This window comes from Schistocerca nitens, chromosome 9 (assembly GCF_023898315.1).
Source record: "Schistocerca nitens isolate TAMUIC-IGC-003100 chromosome 9, iqSchNite1.1, whole genome shotgun sequence".
NCBI classification, from domain to species: domain Eukaryota; kingdom Metazoa; phylum Arthropoda; class Insecta; order Orthoptera; family Acrididae; genus Schistocerca; species Schistocerca nitens.
This window is the reverse complement of record NC_064622.1, coordinates 470,430,627-470,453,570: the sequence shown is the minus strand read 5'-3', so window position 1 is coordinate 470,453,570 and position 22,944 is coordinate 470,430,627. Positions and strand designations below refer to the sequence as shown.

At 45.7% G+C, this 22,944-nt stretch overlaps 1 protein-coding gene across 1 annotated transcript in view; it reads right to left on the bottom strand.

Moving 5' to 3' along the window:
* LOC126203392 (lysocardiolipin acyltransferase 1-like) overlaps window positions 1-3,520 on the bottom strand; it is a 113,688-nt gene extending 110,168 nt beyond the window's left edge. Inside the window, exon 1 of the mRNA XM_049937698.1 lies at window positions 3,318-3,520. Coding sequence (XP_049793655.1) covers window positions 3,318-3,515 — 198 coding nt within the window. The 5' untranslated portion in view covers window positions 3,516-3,520. The remainder of the gene's footprint in view (window positions 1-3,317) is intronic.
* Window positions 3,521-22,944: the final 19,424 nt, after the last annotated feature.

Genomic DNA, 22,944 nt, shown 5'->3' with positions numbered 1-22,944 from the left:
TATTTTCCTTGCTGTTTACATGCGCTTACATTTGCAGCCGCTGTTTCCATACTTTACGTTCAAAAAGATATTTTCTAGTTAATGTGACCACACACTTTTTACTTTATGAGAAGCACTGTTTTTATCTTAGTATTGTCTAGCTAGGATCCTTACTGTTTAAACTTTTGCAGTTTCAACATCTTACAAAAAAATGAAGTAAGTCTGCTTCAGATGCCAACCTTAGTTCACACTCCCAAACATCTCAGCCGTTACGTTTGAAATGGGTCTGAGCACTATGGGACTTAACATCTGTGGTCATCAGTCCCCTAGAACTACTTAAACCTAACTAACCTAAGGACATCACACACATCCATGTCCGAGGCAGGATTAGAACCTGCGGCCGTAGCGGTCACGCGGTTGCAAACTGAAGCGCCTAGAACCGCACGGCCACACCGGCCGGCAGCCCTTACGTTTGCATCACCTGCATGTTAGACACGCTTCATATCCCTCCGTATGACCTCATAGTCCTACTAGTTTCACTAGCAGCAATGCTTTCCAGAAAAGTAAATTGTTTCTTCGCAAAGTAAATGCGTTTATCCTCTGTTGTCCATTTCTCAGACTAGGACTAATGTGGAGCCACGTATAATATATCCCACAATCGAAAGAACTGCTACTATCAGTTCGTGCCGCTATTTTCGTATTTCACGTAAAACCTTTAAAAACATATGACCCTCCTTGGATTCTAATGTGTGACCTGTTTCTCTGCAGTCGGATGCGTTATCCGTTGCGCCACCGAACGCCTGCTAGGTTCTCTGCTGCGTGTGTTCTACAAGTGAAATCAGCGCTAAGTTTTGTAGAATAATTTTATTGTGCTTTGGGTCGTACCTCATAACTGATAGTCTACAATCTAGTTTTATATACGGTCCCATTTGCAAAGTTCTACAAGTCCTTAGTTGTGAGCGAGTTAAATGATGTTGAAGAACGTCCGTCGTTGCACATATCACCGGTCTAAATGGCTAGAGCATAAACGCATAAACTTTCGCATGTCTTCCGCTATCAGTGTTCACAAAATTCCTTTCTATTGTTACTTAAAAGTTGTAACAGCGTTTCCCATTACTAAATAGTTAAACTGTTTTAAGAAAAAGTACTCAAAAACCTCGTGACTTCGGCTAACGCTCCTATAACAGACATAGTTTTGACTTACTCCTAGCCTGTGACATCACCCGAGCATGAGCCAATAGCAGGGCGTTTTCGATAACGTGACCAGATTCTGATATTTAATGATTTTTAAGCTTTAAATACATAAAAATAACATATATTTTGTGAGAACATTGACAGTAAATGGTATTTAAATGTTGTAATCAACGAGACTAAAAATAATCCGTTAACATTTTTAACATAGGAAAATAACCTAGTGTTTGATTACATTCTTTATTTGTGACTCGAGATATAGACTTATTGATACCAGCGATAAAACAATATCTTGTTAGAAACGATGGAGGCACGGTAGGGAGAAAATGTCCTTATACATGGGTCCTATATTCAGGGTGACTTTGCTAAAAGGGGACAAAGTGGAGGAAATGATACCTGAGATCAGAAGTACCAAAAAAGTCATGGAAACATATGGCCAGAAATGCATGGTTATACCACGACGTATTACTAAGTCACGGCGCCTATACAATGCAATGACGTTATGTAAGGAGATCACCATTAGACAAGCTGTTCCAAGTGACCTCGATGGGCCTCTAAGCATGCACGGACAACACGCAGCAGCAACTGACGCCCACCTTCGAAAGCGTTAGCCTGCAACCGAGCGGAGTCACGGGCTGCGTAAACGCACTGCATCTGTGCCTGCATATTTGGAGTAGGCTCTCCAAACGCAACTTGTTTCAGGTGCCCGAGCAGGCTGACATTTTAAGGGTTGATGTCTAGCGACCAGGTGGTACATGCAAGTGGATCACCTCGTCCGATCCATCACCCAGGATAGATGCTGTCGAGATGCCTCCGCAGAGAAATGAGGAAGTGAGCTGTAGCACCGTCACGTAGTAACCACGTTACCCTTGGCGGCCGGTTTGGCGGAGCGGTTCTAGGCGCTTCAGTCTGGAACTGCGCGACCGCTACGATCGCAGGTTTGAATCCTGCCTCGGGCATGGATGTGTAATGTCCTTAGGTTAGGTTTAAGATTTTAAGTCCCACAGTGCTCAGAGTCATTTGAACCACATTACCCCGATTACCGAGGAAGACACTTCTTCCAGCAAGAGCTGCTGGGTCACCTGTACGAAGAACAGATACGCCTTGCACGTGACTAGTAGTGGAAGGCGGCTGGCGCCACAAGGTGGTTCCCGATAATCCCAACTGACACACAGGCGCTAAACCGGTGCCCACGGTTCGCTACCACCGTACCGAGACGATCCTCTGTAGCCTACATGTGGATGTTGTGAAGGTCGAAACCTCCACTGTCATAGATCTTTTATTTCAACCTGCAAGGGAAGGGGGGGAGGGGGGGTGCTCGCCCGGATAGCCGCGCGGTCTAACGCGCTGCTTCCCGTGTGTGAAGGCGTGCCCGGCAGATTAGTATCGAGGTCCGGGTGTGCCGTCTAGGCGGTTTCCCATCTATCTCGGCGAATGCGGGCTGGTTCCCCTTATTCTGCCTCAGTTACACTATGTCGGCGACTGCTACTCAAACAGTGTGACCACATACGTGTACACCATAATTAGAAATTCTTCCAATCCATATGTGGCATACAGAAAACCAGTGCTTAACAGTATTAGTTAAAAACAGTCTTGGTTGCAATTTTTTTTTATTTTTCAACTACGCGTTTCGCCTTATCTAGGCATCTTCAGGTTATCTTAATTTGGTATTTCTTAGGATCTAAAGGATCCTTCTAAGAAATACCCAATTAAGATAACCTGAAGATGCCTAAATAAGGCAAAACGCGTAGTTGAAAAATAAAAAAACTAAAATTGCAACCAAGACAGTTTTTAACCTATACACCATAATTACTGTACCATGCAAACATTTGGGGTTACACTCGCCTGGTATGAGACGTTCCCGGGCGGGTCCACTGGGTGCGGAACCGCACAATAACCCTGCGTTCAGTGTGGGGCGGCGGTGGGGTGGGTGGACTGCTGTGCCCTCTTGTGGTGCTGTATACCACTGAGGGAAACGGCGGGACGAAGTCTCTGCGTCGTTTCTAGGTCCTCGGTTCAATATACAATACACCCAAGGGGGTGTACCTTTGCATTTCCTGTCGTACGTCCACATGACCTTTCTTGCTACTTACCCTCTGGGGACCATTTCCCGCAGTTGTGATTCGAGAGTTGTGCTGGTCACTTACCGTCGGGTAGAGCTCCCACATGGAGAAGACGACGTCGGTGATGGTGCGGTAGAGCTTCTGGTGCAGGAGGGCGAGCGGCAGCAGCGGGCAGAAGATGAAGAGGAATCCGGCACAGATGCTGCCGTACCAGAGCGCCACGAAGCACAGGCCGCGGCAGAGGCGCGCCGCCGCCTGCCCAGCCGCCCACACTCCCTGCATGCCGGGCCGCGCCGCAGCGCAGCGCCTCAGCCTCAGGGGGAACGCGTCTCCTGTGAGAGATCATCATAGACTATCACGATTAAGAGACTAGTTACAATCTTGAACGAGCTCAGCGAGTAAACCGTATCTGAGAAGGTACACAATGCACCTTGTGGGCTCATCGCATCCTGTGTGTCTGGCCTCACCCTATATACATTTACAATACAGAATATTATAAGAATCAGCCTAATAATGTGTCGCTCCTTCGTTCCTGGAACACTGTACAGCAGCGATTCTGCATGTCTTGGATTCCACGAGATGAGGGGTACCAGACGTCTATGCAGAGGTTTTGTGGTTCCTTCAAGTTACGGGCCAGTGGTTTCTAGACGTCGAACTATGGCCCAGTAGCATGCAAGATTTTTCCGTTGATTTTGGATCAGGATCAATTGCTTCCCTAGACACTATAGTGCTCCCCAGCTACTATAACAACACTCTGGTCTTGTGACACAGCCAGATACTATGATGTAAAATACAATCACTTTTGGGTAAAACATCAATCATAAAAGAGAGTTGGTAGTCGCAGTAATGTTTACATTGGCGACACCCGTTTCTCTCCCGATTTGTGTTGAAAAGATGCGGATTTTGATGTGAGACAAATGGAACTGTCCCGCTTCAGGCCCTATAGTTTCAGCAAGTCCCGATAGGTCGCGGCGCTATACGTAACCATTAAAATGGCAGAGACCTGCCATTGAGTTTCGTTTGACTTAAAACCAGAGCATCACTGATATTCAAAGGCACTTTCAGAATGTCTACAGAGACCTGGCAGTGAACAAAAGCACACTGAGTCGTTGGGCGAGGCGTCTGTCATCATCGCAACGAGATCGCGCAAACTGTACTATCTCCCGCTTGCCAGCCGGTCGCACAAAGCTGACACCTGCAATGTGTTCGTCGCCTCACAAATGTAAACAAACTTCTCCCTCTCCGCGACAACGCCTCACACAAGTCAGCACCCCCAAGTGGAGATCACAGAACTTCATCGAACTGTTCTTCCTCGTCCACCCTAGAGCCTGGACATCTTACCTTCCAACTACCACGGTTTGACCCAACAAAGGACGCACTCCGCGGGAGGCAGTACACGGATGATGCGGAGGTCATCGATGCAGGACGACATTGGCTCTGATGTCGACCAGTAGAGTGCTACTGTGCAGGCAAACAGGCCCTCCCAGAAAGGAACGTAAGGTCATCGCACTGAACGGAATGTGTTGCATTACACAATGAATACCCCATGTTATAATGACGATGTCATTGGCTCGACATGGGAACATGCAGTCTCCTGTAGAACTCCATGTTCGACAACGAGTGCTCCGGCATGCCTACGCCTGCACCAGCACCATCCTCTCTGGTCACATCTCAAACAGATGGCCGCCTATCCTGCTTTATGGAGCGAGCGACCTTCCGTCCAACGATCACGTTCTGTGATGCGCTGTTGACATCTGAGACTCTGTAGTGTACTTGTGGTTTCGTCATCCTTCAACCACATTTCCGTAAACGCTCACCCATCAGCTTCACCTTTTCCGAGATGCTCGTCCCTAGTCAGTAATCGATAAGTCATTTGTTAGTGGATTTCCCCATTTGAGCCTCGTATCGTCGCTAGGTCGACTTCCCATTCGCCTCTTCCACTTGCATAGTTTCCTTACTGCATCACATGACCGCTACCTCACCAGGAGGTGGACAGTGCTCGTAATGTTCTAATTCACTAGCGTGTATTCACAATCTGCCTGCACCGAGCACCGTTGGCAATCGAGAAACGCCACCGCCTCTTGCAGTGTTCGTCGCCTGCTATCGGCACATCCTGCTGTGTCACAGTTCCACAGTCCGAGCGACCTGTTTGCACGCTTGAAGCCACCGCTAAAAGAGCTAAAATTGTTGGGTGCCGGATTCTCTACCCCCTGCACAGACGAAGTTGCTCGCTCACCTTTTGTTGTTGACGAGCCTTCAGTTCACAACTGATTCACTGCAGCTTCGCCTGCCCGCCCACTGTAACAATGTGCAAAACACCTGTTGTCGACATTTCGTTGCCCGCAGGGGATTTTTCCCGTTGCTCCTCGACACAGTGAGACGTGAAAAGCCCAGGGTCTACACGACTTTGGAAGTGGCGTGTACGATACGGCAGAGATAAAGTAAGATGCAGGCACGCGTCTTGCCCATTCCTCTCTAATGGCCAGAGCGAAGTCTGGTCAGGTCCTAGTAACGTGCAGCACCTGAAAACCAACCTTCGATTGGTCATACAGAGAACACGAACAACCATTGGCCGTATAAGGGAGTGACAACAATGGAAATTTGTCCTGCCGACCCCTTCATAGAATATTTGCCTTCGTTCTGTAATGGGGCTGCTCAGCACGCCTCCTTCATGGCGAAGTACTGTAGCTTACGATACTACACAGGTGAAAGTAATGACACTCGCGACACACTATTAATATAACGCTTATTGCTTCTCGTTATCGCTAAAAAGACAAAATTATAATTACGATGTGAAACGTTTAACAAGAGTTGTAAACTGTGTTGGACTATTTGCATGTAAAGGTCGATGTATACACACATCTCTGTACCGCGACTAATGTATCCGCAGCACTTGTTGATCTGCGCCAGTGACAAGCAGAAGTCTGGCCGCGCCGTGGTTCGGCTGTGGCTGTTATCACGCCGTCACTGGCTGGACACACTAATCCAGTGCTGTTCAGTTAAAATGGAGTGAAATGGGCGCAAGCGTGCGAGCTGTGTTATGAGCACTGTGAAGTGAACAAATGAACACAAATTTAAAAAACTGACGTGAAGTCACAATTCCTCCATCGTTATTACATTTCACCGTATGTAACATTTTGTAGGAAGCGAGATGATCGAACTAGTCAACCGGCCGAATACAAACCTGCATCAGTCAAATCTAAAGGTAAGTACTGTATGTTATTTTTAAGAGTCACTTTGTCATTTTGTATTATCACGCAAATGGTCGCATTGTTATTAAACGCCTATATTTGCTATGTGAGTTGGTTTTGCTAATATTGATGCCAACGCAGCGAGAAGGGCTATTAAATTATCGACCGCCAGATTAAGTATTTAACAAAAATAAATAATTTGTGATGCGAAGAAATTAGGAGACTGCGTAACTCAACGAAAGAATTTATAGCCATAATTCATAAAATCCACTCAATAACATTAACAGAAAAAAGAGATATTTTCCACTGTTAGTATAATCTTAAAATATAAGAGCAAAATTATGGATGGATGGACATTTGCCTATAGCTCTTAAATATTAAGTACGAAAATACACAGTTATCTTAGAAAATATAACACGAATTATACTGGATGAAACAATAATAATAATTTCATGTGGATATCACATCGGTCACTTGAATGTGCCTAACCAACCGGGGAAAGGGGGCCTGCAGTTTAACGTGGAACACGAGTCACGTGTTGCTCCTGGCAACATTATCGATATTCGGTTGTGCGTTTGCGTCGTTAAAACCATCTTCAATTATATATGAATATGGGAATGCAAGTATGAAATGTTTGGCTTCGGCTCTGAATCTGGGATATTGGTATTATAATCTCTTCACCAATAGTATACGGTTTGCCTTTCTTTGGTATGTTAAGAGAAGTGCTGTGGCAAAAAAGTTTTGCATCACTCCAGTTCCCAGAACTCGAGAAGATAGACGTTGACTGGGGGTATTGTATCACACACACAGTCGCTTTGACTGTTCAGAGATGTCACTAAATCCGCGCAAATATGTAAACAACCATGCATGAGCATCGCCTATTAGACGGAGGAGGTCCGACATCCTATCAGTTCCAGTCATTCCACCAGGAAGGAGGTACACGGCTCTTGTTGTCTGTAGTTCAACCATGCCTAGACGGTCAATACCATGGTTCGATTGCGTCTGCATTGTTACTTTGTAGCAAGAAGGGCTCTCAACAAGGGAAGTGTCCAGGCGTCTCGGAGTGAACCAAAGCGATGTTGTTCGGACGTGGAGGAGATATAGAGAGACAGGAACTGTCTATGACATGTCTCGCTCAGGCCTCCCAAGGCCTACTACTGCAGTGGATGACCGCTACCTACAGGTTATGGTTCGGAGGACAACCTGACATCACCGCCACCATGTTCATAATGCTTTTCGTGCAGACCACAGCACGTCGTGTCACGACTCAAACTGCGCGCAATAGGCTGCATGATGCGCAATTTCATTCCCGACGTCCATGGCGAGGTCCATCTATGCAACCACATCATGCAGTGCGGTATAGATGGGCCCAACAACATGCCGAATGGATCGCTCAGGATTGGCATCACGTTCTCTTCACCGATGAGTGTGGCATATGCCTTCAACCAGACAGTCGTCGTGGACGTGTTTGGAGGCAGCACAGTCAGGCTGAACGCCTTAGGCACACTGTCCAGCGAGTGCAGGAAGGTGGAGGTTCCCTAATGTTTTCGGGTGGCATTATATGGAGCCGACGAACGCCGCTGTGGTCATGGAAGGCGCCGTAACGGCTGTATGATACGTGAATGTCACCTACCAACCGATAGTGCAACCATATCGGCAGCATATTAGCGAGGCATTTGTCTTCATGGACGAAAATTCGTGCCCCCACCGTGCACATCTTATGAATGACTTCCTTCAGGATAACGACATCGCTCGACTAGAGTGGCCAGCATGTTTCCCAGACATCAATCCTATCGGACATGCCTGGGATAGATTGAAAAGGGCTTTTTATGGACGACGTGACCCACCAACCACTGAGGTATCCAGGCCGAATCGCCGTTGAGGAGTGGGACAATCTGGATAGTATGCCACAACGAATACAGGCGTGCATCAATGCAAGAAGACGTGCTACTGGGGATCAGAGGTACCGGTGTGTACAGAAATCTGGACCACTACCTCTGAAGGTCTCACTGTATGGTGGTAGAGCATGCAATGCGTGGTTTTCATGAGCAATAAAAAGGGTAGAAATGATGTTTATGTTGAGCTCCATAACAATTTTCTGTACAGGTTCCGAAACTCTAGGAACCGAGGTGATGCAAAATTCTTTAATTTGTGCATATTCAAATTTGGTCAAACTCTCAATATCTCTTTCAGTATTTTGAAATACTCAAAATTTTTGCTTCTGTTATTGAAGTGGATCCTTTCCAAGTGGTCTTTCATTTTCACCCGCTTCATACACTATAAGATCAAAAGTACCCAGACACCAGCCGAAACTGACTTACAGGTTCATGCCACCCTCCTTCGGTGTTCCTGGAATTCAGTACGGTGTTGGCCCACCATTAGCGTTGATGACAGCTTCCACTCTCGCAGGCATACGTTCAGTCAGGTGCTGGAAGGTTTCTTGGGGAATGACAGACCATTCTTCACGCAGTGCTGCACTGAGGATAGGTTTCGATGTCGGTCGGTGGGTCCCGGCACGAAGTCGGCGTTCCAAAACATCTCAAAAGTAGTTTATAGGATTCAGGTCAGGGTTCTGTGCAGGCCAGTCCATTACAGGGATGTTATTTTCATGTAACCACTCCGCCACAGGCCTTGTTTTATGAAAAGTTTTTGGAAGACGCAATCGCCATCTCCGAACTGATCTTCAAGAGTGGGAAGCAAGAAGGTGCTTAAAACATCAATGTAGGCCTGTGCTGTAATAGTGCCACGCAAGACAACAAGGGGTGCAAGCCCCCTCCATGAAAAACACGACCACACCATAACACCACCGTCTCCGAATTTTACTGTTGCCACTACACACGCTGGCTAATGACTTTCACTGGGCATCGCTCATATCCACACCCTGCCATTGAATCGCCAAATTTGTTTACCGTGATTTGTCACTCCACACAACGTTTTTCCACTGTTCAATCGTCCAATGTTTACGCTCCTTACACCAATCGAGACTTCGTTTGGCATTTACCAGCGTGATGTATGACCATGTAATCCAAGTTTTCTCACTGTCATAGTACTTCCAGTGGATCCTGATGCAGTTTGGAATTCCTGTGCGATGGTCTGGACAGATGTCTGCCTATTATACATTACGACATTCAACAATTGTCGGCTGTCTCTGTGAGTCAACAGACGAGGTCGGCCTGTACGCTTTTCTTGCTGTACGTGTCCCTACACGTTTCCACTCCACTATCACATCGGAAACAGTGGACCTAGGGATGTTTAGAAGGACAGCAGGACTGACTCAGCATATAGGAAAGTCAAAACAACGTTCGGTGAAATTAAAAATAAGGATGGTAACATTAAGAGTCAATGGGAATTCCACTGTTAAATGAAAAATAGAGTGGATAGGTGGAAAGCGTATACTGAAGGCCTCTGATGGGAAAGATTTGTTCGATGTGATGGAAGAAGAAACGGGAGTTGATATAGAAGGGATAGGGATCCAGTATTAGTATCAGAATTTAAAAGAGCTTTGGAAGACTTAAGATCAAATAAAACAGAATGGATGGGTAAAATTTCGTCAGAGTTTCAAAACTTGTTGGGAAAGTGGCAACAAAACGTTTACTCACGTTGGTGCGTAAAATATATGAGTCGATATAGCATAAAACTTCCGGAAAAATGTATATACGAAGACAGTAACTTGTTCTCGAAAGAACAGTTACTGTTGATGACCGTGCAGCTTTTCCCTGGAATAAATGATGAATAACTGAAAACCTCAGCTGCCGACAGGTGGTGTTGATATACCTCGATGTGGACAGCTGAAAATCTGTGCCCCGACCGGGACTCGAACCCGGGATCTCCTGCTGACATCGCAGACGCTCTATCCATCTGAGCCACCGACGACACAGATGAATAGCGCGACTGCAGGGACTTATCCCTTGCACGCTTCCCTTGACGTATATCAACAACACCTGTCGGCAGCTGAGGTTTTCAGTTAGTCATCATTTATTCCGGAAAAATATTCTCCAGACAATTCCGGAGACTGGAAGAGCTGACAAGTGCGAGAATTACCGCACAATTAGTTTAACAGCTCATACATCCAAACTACTGACAAGAACAAAGAATGGAAAAGAAAACCGAGGACGTGTTAGGTGACAATCAGTTGGGCTCTAGGAAACGTAAGGGCACCACAAAGCCAGTTCTGACGTTTTGGTTGATAATAGAAGCAAGACAAGCGAAAAATCAGAACACGTTCGTAGGATTTGGCGACCTGGAAAAAGCATTCGACAATATGAAATGGTTCAAGACGTTCGAAATTCTGAAGAAAATAGGGGTAAGCTACAGGGAGAGACGGCTAATATACAACATGTATAAGAGCCAAGAGGGGGATAGTATGAGTGGAAGACGAAGAACGAAGTGCTCGGATCAAAACGTGTGTAAGACAGGGATGCAGTCTGTCGCCCCTACTGTTCAATCTATACATCGAAGAAACAATGACAGAAATAAAAGAAAGGTTCACGAGTGGAATTAAAATTGAATGTGAATGTATATCAATGATTAATATTCGCAGACTACGTGAAAGTGAAGAAGCCCTACATGATTTGCTCAATGGAGGGAGCAGTCTAATGAGCAAAGAATACGGACTGAGAAAGAAAGATGAAAGTATTGAAAGCTGAAAGTATTGAAAGCTGAAAGTATTGAAAGCTGAAAGTATTGAAAGCTGAAAGTATTGAAAGCTGAAAGTATTGAAAGCTGAAAGTATTGAAAGCTGAAAGTATTGAAAGCTGAAAGTATTGAAAGCTGAAAGTATTGAAAGATGAAAGTATTGAAAGTATTGAAAGTATGAAAGTATTGAAAGATGAAAGTATTGAAAGATGAAAGTATTGAAAGATGAAAGTATTGAAAGATGAAAGTATTGAAAGATGAAAGTATTGAAAGATGAAAGTATTGAAAGATGAAAGTATTGAAAGATGAAAGTATTGAAAGATGAAAGTATTGAAAGATGAAAGTATTGAGAAGTAGCGGAAATGAGAACACCGAGACACTTAAGATCAGTGTCTATGGTCGCGAAGTACAAGAAGTTGAGGAAGTCTGCTACCTACGTAGTAAAATAACCTATGATGGACGGAGCAAAAATGACATCAAAAGCATACTAGCACTGACAAAAAGGGCAACCTGGTCGAGAGAAGTCTACATGTACGTGTGGAACACAGTACTGTATGGTAGTAATACATGGACTGTAGAGAAACCGGAAAAGAAGAGAACTGATGCATTTGATATGTGATGCTACAGCAGAATGTTGAAAATTAGGTGGACTGATAAAGTAAGGAACGAGGACATTCTCCGGAGAATCGGCGAAAGAAGGAATATACGGAGAACACTGGCAAGAAGAAGGGATAGGATGGTAGGACACGCGTTAAGACATCATGGAATAACTTCCATGGTACTAGAGGGAGCTGTAGAGGGTAAAAACTGTGGAGGAAGACATCCAGCAAATAACCGAGGACGTAGTTGCTACTCTGAGATGAAGAGGTTGGCAAACAAGAAGAATTCGTAGAGGACGGCATCAAAGCGATAAGTAGAGCAAAAAAAAAAAGGGGGGGGGGTAGGAGAAGATAACTTACGTGCGATTTACTCAAACATTATTCACACAAAAGAGGTAGAAAAGGACGTGTTTTACAAAGGAAACAACCACATTTTCTTGTCATCCACTTGTCATATACGAATTGATACATTAACTAAAAAAAAGGATTCCTGGATCTCGAGAAGGCCTTTGATCGGGTGCCACAAAGTCTCATCTGGATAGCACTTCGACAGCATGATGTGCCAGAGCAGATTATTGTGTGCGGTTACTTTATGCTCAGCCACGAAGTTATGTCCGTACAACCTCAGGACTATCCAAGGACTTCCCCATCACAGTCGGCGTCCATCATGGTTCTGCATTATCACCACTTCTGATCATTCTCGTAATGGACAGCGTGACAGCTGACCTGCACCGGCCATTACCATGGACCCTACTTTATGCTGACGACATGATGGTGGCAGCAGAAAACAAGCTTGATCTGCAGAGCCTAACTCAAGAATGGAGTGACCAGTTGGATTAACACGGTTTGGGCCTTAATTTGAAGAAAACCGAGTACATGACATCAGACAGACATGAAATAGGAACCATCACGATTAATGGTGAAGATCTGACTCGTGTGAGTAAGTTTAAGTAAGTACCTCGGTTCCACGATCACCGCTGACGGCCGACTCACCGAAGAGGTCAACACCAGAACTCAGGCAGCCTGGATGAGGTAGCGAACAACAGCCGGAGTCACTTGCGACCGCAGGATGAAAGATAATTTAAAATCAAAAAACTATCGCACTGTCATCCGACCAGTTGCCTTGTATGGCTGTGAGTGCTGGCCGACTGCAGTTGAGACAGAACGCCGCCCAATTGTAATGGAAACGAAGATACGAAGGTGGACAGCGGGCCTCACTAAGTTAGATCACGTTTCTAATGACAGCATTAGGAAACAGTTTGGTGTTACACCCATCCAAGACAAGATGCGTGAGATTCGTCTTCGATGGTTTGGGCATGTTTTACGGGACTGTGATAACTCTATTGCCAAGGCGGGTTACTTGAAGTCGTCGGCAGTAGACCCAAAGGACGACCTAAGCAACGTTGGGCTGATACAGTTCATAAACACCTTAAACGCGTGAACATCCACCCGGATGTAGCCCGTGATAGAGCGAAATGGAGACAACGGACCCACTTAGCGGACCCCGCAGGCAAGCGGAACAAACGCTGAAGGAAAAGAAGAAGCAATGATTTCCTATGTAAACACTCTGTCATCATTGTTGTACCTTTTGAATCTCCCACATATGTAATATCTGTTAGTTGGTTAGCTGATTTGAGGGAGGGGACCAAACGGCGAGGTCATCCGTCCCATCGGATTTAGGGAGGATGAGAAAAAAAGTCGGCCGTCCCCATTTCAAAGGAACCATAACGGCAGTAATATCTGTGTTTGCGACATCCAGCTGTCACCTGAAGATTTCCTAACAAGCCGAAAGACGGTTAGTGACCGATAAAATATAATTTTGCTAAATATTAGGAAGTATTTCCAATCTAATATCATCTAGGAATATCTGTACCGCGCGATTTAAGGTGGAACGACGGCATAAACCAGGCTTTGGAAAAGATAGCAGCAGTGACCTTATCTTTAGAAAGTGTAAATCACCACTTACAGATCCGTTGCTGGACAAAATGCACATTAGTCTCGGTCAGTATGGACTACTAGTAAGCTAGATTAAGGCAGGAAAATGAGAAGATGCCAAAACGACCCGCGAAATTCGTCACACGTTTATTTAGGCGGCACTCTAGTACTATATCTATGTTCGATAAAGTCAACTCGTAAAAAATAAAAGCAAAGACTTCTGCGCCACGGACAGTGTTACTCTCGTAAGACCGAGTCTAGAAACGCTTTCCTCTCTCCGAAACACATCTTTTCTGGTGCCCGCTCCAGTGTAAAACACGTATTTCGGCTTATGAAGGTTGGTATCGAGAGCCTTACGTCCGCCGCACTGCCTGTAAATGTAATAGGGAACAGGGACAATGATTGTCGTAGACTATACGGTTACAGCACAGACAGTGAAAGTATATCATCTTGACCTTTCTGGACGGCGTCGTAATTTTGCCAAGGACGGAAAAGGGCCCATAATAACTTAGGAACGGTGTAGATAGATCTCTGAAAAGACGTTACGAGAGAGATCAATACAAGGATAGTGGACTCTAGTGGAATTAAATCAAGTTAAGCTGAGATAATTAGATTAGGAAATGAGGCACTAAGAATAGCAGATGAAGGTTGTTACACTATGTGATCAAAAGCATCCGGACACCTGGCTGAAAATGACTTACAAGCTCGTGGCGTCCTCCGTCGGTAATGCTGGAATTCAGTATGATGTTGGCCCACCCTTAGCCTTGATGACAGCTTCCACTCCGCCAGGCATACGCTCAATCAGGTTCTGGAAGGCTTCTTGCGGATGGCAGCCCATTCTTCAGGAGTGCTACACTGAGGAGAGATATCGACGTTCTAAAACATCCAAAAGGTGTTCTGTAGGACTCAGGTCAGGATTCTGTGCAGGCGAGTCCAGTTCAGGGATATTATCGTCGTGTAACCACTCGTGCATTATTAACAGGTGCTCGATCGTGTTAAAAGATGGAATCGCCATCCCCGAATTGCTCTTCAACGGTGGGAATCAAGAAAGCGCTTAAAACATCAGTGTGGACGTATGCTGTGATAGAGCCACGCAAAACAACAAGAGCTACAAGCCTCCTCCATGAAAAACAGGACCACACCATAACAGCACCGCCTCCGAATTTTACAGTTGGCACTACACACGCTGCCAGAGGACGTTCACCGGGCATTCTCCATACCCACACCGTGCCATCGGATCGTCACATTGTGTACCGTGATTCACCACTCCACACAACGTTTTTCCACTGTTCGATTGTCCAATGTTTACGCTCCTGACACCAAGCGAGCCGTCATTTGACATTTACCGACGTGATGTGTGACCTATGGGCAGTAGCTCGACCATGAAATTCAAGTTTCCTCACCTCCTGCCTAACTGTCATAGTACTTGCACTGGATCCTGATGCAGATTGGAATTCCTGCGTGGTGGTCTGGATAGATGTATGCCTATTACACATTACGAACCTCTTTTAACTGTCGGCGGTCTCTGTCAGTCAACAGACGACGTCGGCCTGTACGCTTTTGTGCTGTACATGTCCCTTCACGTTTCCACTTCACTATCACATCGGAAACAGTGGACCTAGGGATGTTTAGAAGTGTGGAAATCTCGCGTACAGACGTATGGTACAAGTGACACCCAAATCACCTAACCACGTTCCAAGTCCGCGAGTTCCGCGGAGCGCCCTATTCTGCTCTCTCACGATGTGTAATGACTATGAGGTCGCTGATATGGAGTACCTGGCAGTACATGGCAGCGCAAGGCACTTAATATAAAAAAAACGTATGTTTTGGGGGTGTCCGGATACTTTTGATCACGTAGTGTATTTCGGCAGCAACATAACTAACGATGGCCGAAAAGTAAGTATAATGTAGACTGTCAAATGCAGGAAACGTTTTCTGAAGAAGAGAAATTTGTTACCGTTGAATCTAAATTCATAGGAGGTCTTCTCTGAAGGTACGTACGTATATGTCCGGATTGTAGCTTTCGATGGAAACGTGGATGATGAACCGTTCAAACAAGCAGGGAACAGAAGCTTTTTAAATATGCTGATGCAGAAGAAAGCTGAAAGTTGGATGAAGAGGTAATTAATCAAATTCCAGAGAGAATAGCTTTACCGCATAATCTGGGCAAATCACGGGATCAGTTGATATCGCATATAGTGTGGCATGAATGAGTAGTCAGTACTGTAATGGAGGCGAGAGCGGTGGATAGAACTTATTGAGGGGACCAAAGTAAATGTATTACTATGGATTTAGTGTACAGTGATCTTGAGACACGACCTCCTGGATGCTCATCGGTGTGGATTCACAAAAAATCACTACTATGGAATCCATCTCACGTTGCTCTCATATCATATCCTGAAAGGCATGGAGCAAGTCAGTAAGGTACATGCAGTATTTCTCGGTCTGTGGAAAGCGTTTACTCAGTACCACGCCTACGATTGTTATAGAAAGTTCTACGGTACGGGGAACCAAGCTAAATCTTGACTGGACTAAGAATTTCAGGTAGGGAGGATGTAGCACAGTGGCTGCAGGCCGAATTAAATGTTAATGCGGCACGCGGTTTTCGGACTGATTTATAATAACATGCATCAAGGAATAACAGACGAATCCAAGAACGTCAACTAACGTTAAGGGCTTCTCAAGAGTATAGTTTTTCTTTCTCAGTAACAAATAAAAATAGTAATAAGGACAGTAACATTTTAAGATGTACGTAATTTTAATTGACGTCAGTGAATTTGGACTCGAGCTAAGTAAAGTTGGCACCTTGCCTCGGGAGGAAAGGGGTAAGTAGGGCGGCTGCTGCAGGAGTAGGGGATGTAGAGGGGGAACGATTTCTTGTTTGTCTCACAGCACCGACAAATCAGTCGCAGGGGTTCGAGAATGCATATTACGGTCATCTTCAATGTATGCTACATGCTTGTAACAAAGAATATGATATTACACTAAGGCTGTTGCAATACGACGCAATGAGCAGCAGAGAAACCACATTCAAAACATTTAGTAAACATGTGTGATTGTGTCTCATTTTAAGAAAGGAAGACTAGAGTTTAAGGTCCCGTCGACATCAAGGTCATTACAAACGGAGGCCAGGCTCCAATTAAGAATGTACTGTTTCAAAGGAACCATCCCGGTATTTGTCTTAAGCGATTCAGAGAAATCACGGAAAAATCTTCATCAGGGCGAGGATTTGATCCGTTGTCCAACCGAAAGCGAGCCCAAAGTGCTAACCACTGGTATTTAAAATTGGATAATGCATTTAAATATAAGCACAATTACTGTTGTTAATCAATTAATCATCCGTTCGCACAGCGAACACGACGATACTGCGTCAGACAATTACAGTGTCACAGACTTGCTGTTACGTGGGGTGCGATCTGAAACACAAGAGTCGACGGGAGGTGAAGCGGATGGTGCCGACTTTTAACGATCCGTATTCTGGGGACCGGCTGCCAACTTCTCGCGGCCTTACTGTAGCCTAGCTGGTCTGGTGGCGCCTCGTAACGCACTGATTCACGTAAGTTATCAACTAATTGTAAGATCGGTACACATGCGGCCCGAGGTGCCGTCTTAGTGGCACTGGGGCAAAAAAGTTTTGACGACCACTGATGGAGCATCACCTTGGATGGAGAGTGGATCAGCAGTTGTAGGCGGAACTTCAGGTTAACACTAACCTCAGAGTTCCTGCTGGTGGCGCAGTTGTCTGTAGTGATTTACCAGTGCGTGCTGAAAAGGAATGCGACTTTTTATGCGAAAATTCTTAAAGATTCTTAAATAAAACATACGTTACTAACATTTTAGATCTTAATTCCTCGTGTCTACGTATTTGTGAAACTCTGCTGCTAGAGGGCTCCGAGTGGCGAACGTAACTGTGTCGGTGCATGAGAAACAGCGTGCTGCAATCGAGTTTTGAATCGGAAAATTTGGTCCACGCGAGGAGCAGCCTCTTCTTCAGCATGACAACGCCGGAGCACATACGAGAGCTGCAAAATCTTCAACAATCCGACGCCTCCGGTTCACTTCCATCAATCGTCCTCCGTACAGCCCGGAGCTGGTCCAACCTGATTTCCATCTGTTTCTAAAACTTCGAAGACTTCACTTTGATAGTGACGAAGCGGTGCAAGCAGAGTCGAGGTTGTGGCTCCGTCAACAAAGTGACACATTCTACAGTGACAGTATCAACGGACAGGTGTCTCATTGGAAGAAATGTGTTCGCCACCAGGGTGCCTATCTTAAGAAATAAATACATAAAGGAGAATAAAGACGTCGAATGTTAGTAACGTCTGTTTTATTTAAAAAGCTTTCCGAGTCTTCACACCAAAAATTTGGGCCGCGCGGGATAGCCGTGCTGTCTAGGGCGTCATGTCACGGTTCACGCAGCTCTCCCAGTCGGAGGTTCGAGTTCTCCTTCGAGCGCGCGCGCGCGCGCGTGCGTGCGTGCGTGTGTTGACCAAAGCGTAAGTTTTGATTAAAAATGAAATTCCTCCAGCTGTATTTAAGATTTTTTATTTACTTCGCTACTGGTTTCGGCGTGGCGTCAACGCCATCTTCAGGCCCGTATACTTTGATGAAGTCAGTTGTGTGTGGCTCAGTCTACAAGTCCGCTGTAGGACTTCACACTAGTCACTGCCCGCCATCCATGTGGAGCATGTGTTGATCTCACAGCGGACTTGTAGACTGAGCCACACACAACTGACTTCATCAAAGTATACGGGCCTGAAGATGGCGTTGACGCCACGCAGAAACCAGTAGCGAAGTAAATAAAAAAATCTTAAATGCAGCTGGAGGAATTTCATTTTTAATCAAAATTATACCAGCTGTGCCCCACCTTCATCCAGTTTAAATATGGATGTACGAAGACAGCGTAAGTTAGCTTGAGTTGGATTAAGTAGTGCGTAAGCCCAGGGACCGATGGCTTCAGCAGTTTGGTCCCATAGCCCTTACAACAGGTTTCCAATTTCCAAAAATTCAGAGGCGTTAGTTCTCAGCACGCCCTCCTGCTACGTGAAAATAGCTTCACAAATGTTCAGCCAGATCTTGAAATGATTTCAAAGGGTTTCAAGACCTGACAACTTGTTTTGGGCGTTCATAGACGCAAAATTGTGCACTTCACGCAGAAAAGTACTATCCTATCGTTACCGCGTCAATGAGCCTCGGTTGGAATCAGTCGATACCTGAGTGTAACAATTTTTAGAAACATGAAACAGAGCGATCACATACATCGAGTACTAGTTAACGCAGGTGTCAGTCTTCACTTGACTGGTAAAACTCTAGGCAAATGCAGTCAGTCTACAGAGGACATCGCCTACAAAACATTAGCGTATCGTATCTTAGAATACTGCTAAAATGTGTAGAACCCGTACCAAATACGACTAACAGCGATAACGATCGTGTAACGCGTGTACCGGTAGCACCAATAATCACAGGTTTATTTGACCCATGTCAAGGAGAATGCTGAAGAGATAGAATTGACAGAGGCTGAAAGAGAGATGGAGCTATCGCTACAGGGCCTGCTTGCGAAGTTTGAAGAGCCTGCTTTGAGTGATAAACTAATCTACTGAGCTCCATCGAACCAGTGTGCGAACTGAAGATGGAGAAAACAGTACCGCAGAGCGCACGTTTCTTTGTGCAGAAGAGTTGTGCAGGGTGTTCCCGTGATGATGTTGCAAACTTTCAGGGATGATGGAGGAGGGCAAATGTATCAATTTGAGGTAAAGAGACCCTGGTCCGTAAACGACTGAATAGAAAGCAATAAGCGAAAATCGTTCTGATACCTCAGGTAGTGGAATACACGCACCGGTACTGTTGTTGCTAAGATTGTATGGGTAAGCAACACTATACACCAAAACAAGCAAAATATATCTGATAAACATGGGCTATGAAGTACGTACCTTAGGAGCTGTGAGTACTCGTTTATCTTCGGTACTGTGAAACACATCTCTTCTGCCCAAGCTTCTCGGTTTCCATATTTCCGCGGGAAGTACTATGGACCAGAACAAGAAAAAAATCCTGTGAACATGGGCGCTGAAATGGATACCTTCAGAGCCACGAACATTTGTTCGTCTTCGCTACTGTGAAATACGTCTCTTCTAACGAACAGGTGCGCACAGCACTTGAAGTATGCATTCCAGTGCTCACATTTGCTGAACGTTTCTTTCTTGTTTTGGTCCATAGTTGCCTAAAGTGCAATATTGGCAAAACAGTACCGGCACACGAATTCTACTGTCAAAGGTATTGCAATGATTTTTGCTTATAACTTTCGAATTGATGATTTCCGGATCAGAGTCCGAGATCTGAGATTGATACGTTCACCCTTCTGCGTCATCCCTGAAAGTTATCACGGAACCACCATGCAGATGCAGACTATTGCAAGAAAGCAAAAACTGTAGGGAAATATCTCGCACGGGAACCGGCACATGACGTTGCAAAAAGAGTCTGATGAGAATCTTGTGACCCGAACGTGTTATGTGTGAACGGCAGTAAAGACGCGTCTAGCGAGATCGAAGCACAGAGGGACACGGTGGGAAGCCGGCAGGAGGAGAAGAGGCGAAGCGAGCCACTCACCTGCACGTGTCACATGCCGCGGCCGCCGCTGCTCCTCTGAGCGGTCGCCGCTCGGCGGCGGCGGCGGCGGCGGCGGGGGCGGGGGCGGGCGGGGGCGGTATTGACGCAGCATCCCGGCGGCGGTCCACGGCCGGGACGCCGGCCACGCCGACGCCGGCGCCGGCGTTCGATACTCGCCTCGCGTGGGGCCGCCATGGCGCCCGCTCGCGCTGCACCTGCCTGGCCGAGCGAACCGGGCACGGCGCGCGTCTCGCACACTGAGCGCTCCGTCTTTATTGGGGGGCGATACTGCTGACTGAGATCGGATTCCGCGATGTACTGCGGCGACAAAAGCCGTGGGGCGGCTCCTACTATTGCGCCGGACCATCTTCTGCCTGGCGTAGTGCAGCAATCCGACGTGCCTCCGATTCAACAAGTCGTTGCAACTCCCCTCAAAAATACTAGGCCATGCTGCCTCTATAGCCGCTCGTAACTGCGGAAGCGTTGCCAGTGCAGAATGTTGTGCGCAAACTGACCTCTCGATGTTGTTGTTGTGGTGTTCAGTCCTCAGACTGGTTTGATGCAGCTCTCCATGCTACTCTATCCTGTGCAAGCTTCATTCCCAGTACCTACTGCAACCTACATCCTTCTGAATCTGTTTAGTGTATTTATCTCTACCATTTTTTACCCTCCACGCTGCCCTCCAATACTAAATTTGTGATCCCTTGATGCCTCAGAACATGTCCTACCAACCGATCCCTTCTTCTAGTCAAGTTGTGCCACAAACTTCTCTTCTCCCCAATCCTATTCAATACCTCCTCATTAGTTACGTGATCTACCCATCTAATCTTCAGCATTCTTCTGTAGCACTACATTTCGAAAGCTTCTATTCTCCTCTTGTCCAAACTATTTATCGTCCACGTTTCACTTCCATACATGGCTACACTCCATACAAATACTTTCAGAAACGACTTCCTGACACTTAAATCTATACTCGATGTTAACAAATTTCTGTTCTTCAGAAACGCTTTCCTTGCCATTGCCAGTCTACATTTTATATCCTCTCTACTTCGACCATCATCAGTTATTTTGCTCCCCAAATAGCAAAACTCCTTTACTACTTTAAGTGTCTCATTTCATAATCTAACTCCCTGAGCATCACCCGACTTAATTCGACTACATTCCATTATCTTCGTTTTACTTTTGTTGATGTTCATCTTATACCCTCCTTTCATGATACTGTCCATTCCGTTCAACTGCTCTTCCAAGTCCATTGCTGTCTCTGACAGAATTACAATGTCATCGGCGAACCTCAAAGTTTTTATTTCTTCTCCATGGATTTTAATACCTACTCCCAATTTTTCTTTTGTTTCCTTCACTGCTTGCTCAATATACAGATCGAATAACATCGGGGATAGGCTACAACCCTGTCTCACTCCCTTCCCAACCAGTGCTTCCCTTTCGTGCCCCTCGACTCTTATAACTGCCATCTGGTTTCTGTACAAATTGTAAATAGCCTTTCGCTCCCTGTATTTTAGCCCTGGCACCTTCAGAATTTGAAGGAGAGTATTCCAGTCAACATTGTCAAAAGCTTTTTCTAAGTCTACAAATGCTAGAAACGTAGGTTTGCCTTTCCTTAATCTTTCTTCTAAGATACGTCGTAAGATCAGTATTGGCTCACGTGTTCCAACATTTCCACGGAATCGAAACTGATCTTCCCCGAGGTCGGTTTCTACCAGTTTTTCCATTCGTCTGTAGAGAATACGCGTTAGCATTTTGCATCCGTGACTTATTAAACTGATTGTTCGGTAATTTTCACATCTGTGAGCACCTACATTCTTTGGGATTGGAATTACTATATTCTTCTAGAAGTCTCAGGGTATTTCGCCTCTCATACATCTTTCTCACCAGATGGTAGAGCTTTGTCAGGACTGGATCTCCCAAGGCTGTCAGTATTTCTAATGGAATGTTGTCTACTCCCGGGGCCTTGTTTCGACTAAGGTCATTCAGTGCTCTGTCAAACTCTTCACGCAGTATCATATCTCCCATTTCATTATCATCTACATCCTCTTCCATTTCCATAAGATTGTTCTCAACTACATCGCCCTTGTATAAACCCTCTATATACTCCTTCCACCACTCTGCGTTCCCTTCTTTGCTTAGAACTGCGTTTCCATCTGACCTCTCAATTGTGTCCCATAAATGTTCGATAAGGTTCATTCCTGGCAGTCTAGGTGGCCAAACCATTCGCGCGGAGTGTCCAGAACGTTCTTCAAACTAATCACGAACAGTCGTGACCCAGTGATATGGCACATTATCGTTCACATATTCTGTAGTTGTTTCGTCTCCAAGTACCAGAATGTAACCATTTCCAGTCACTTATCGGTTCAGTTGGACCAGTAGACCCAGCCAATTCCATGTTAACACAGCCCACAGCATTATGGAAAAACGTGCACAGTGCATCGTTCAGCCGGCCGAGGTGACCGAGCGATTCGAGGCGCTACAGTCTGGAATCGCGCGACGGCTACGGTCGCAGGTTCGAATCCTGCCTCGGGCATGGATGTATATGATGTCCTTAGGTTAGTCAGGTTTAAGAAGTTCTAAGTTCTAGGGGACTGATGACCTCAGAAGTTAAGTCCCATAGTGCTCAGAACCACTTCTTTTTTTTTTTTTTTTTTGCATAGTTCACAACCTGGGTCCATGACTTCGCAGGTTCTGCACCACAATCGAACCCTATCATCATCTCTCAACAACTGTAATCTGTACTCA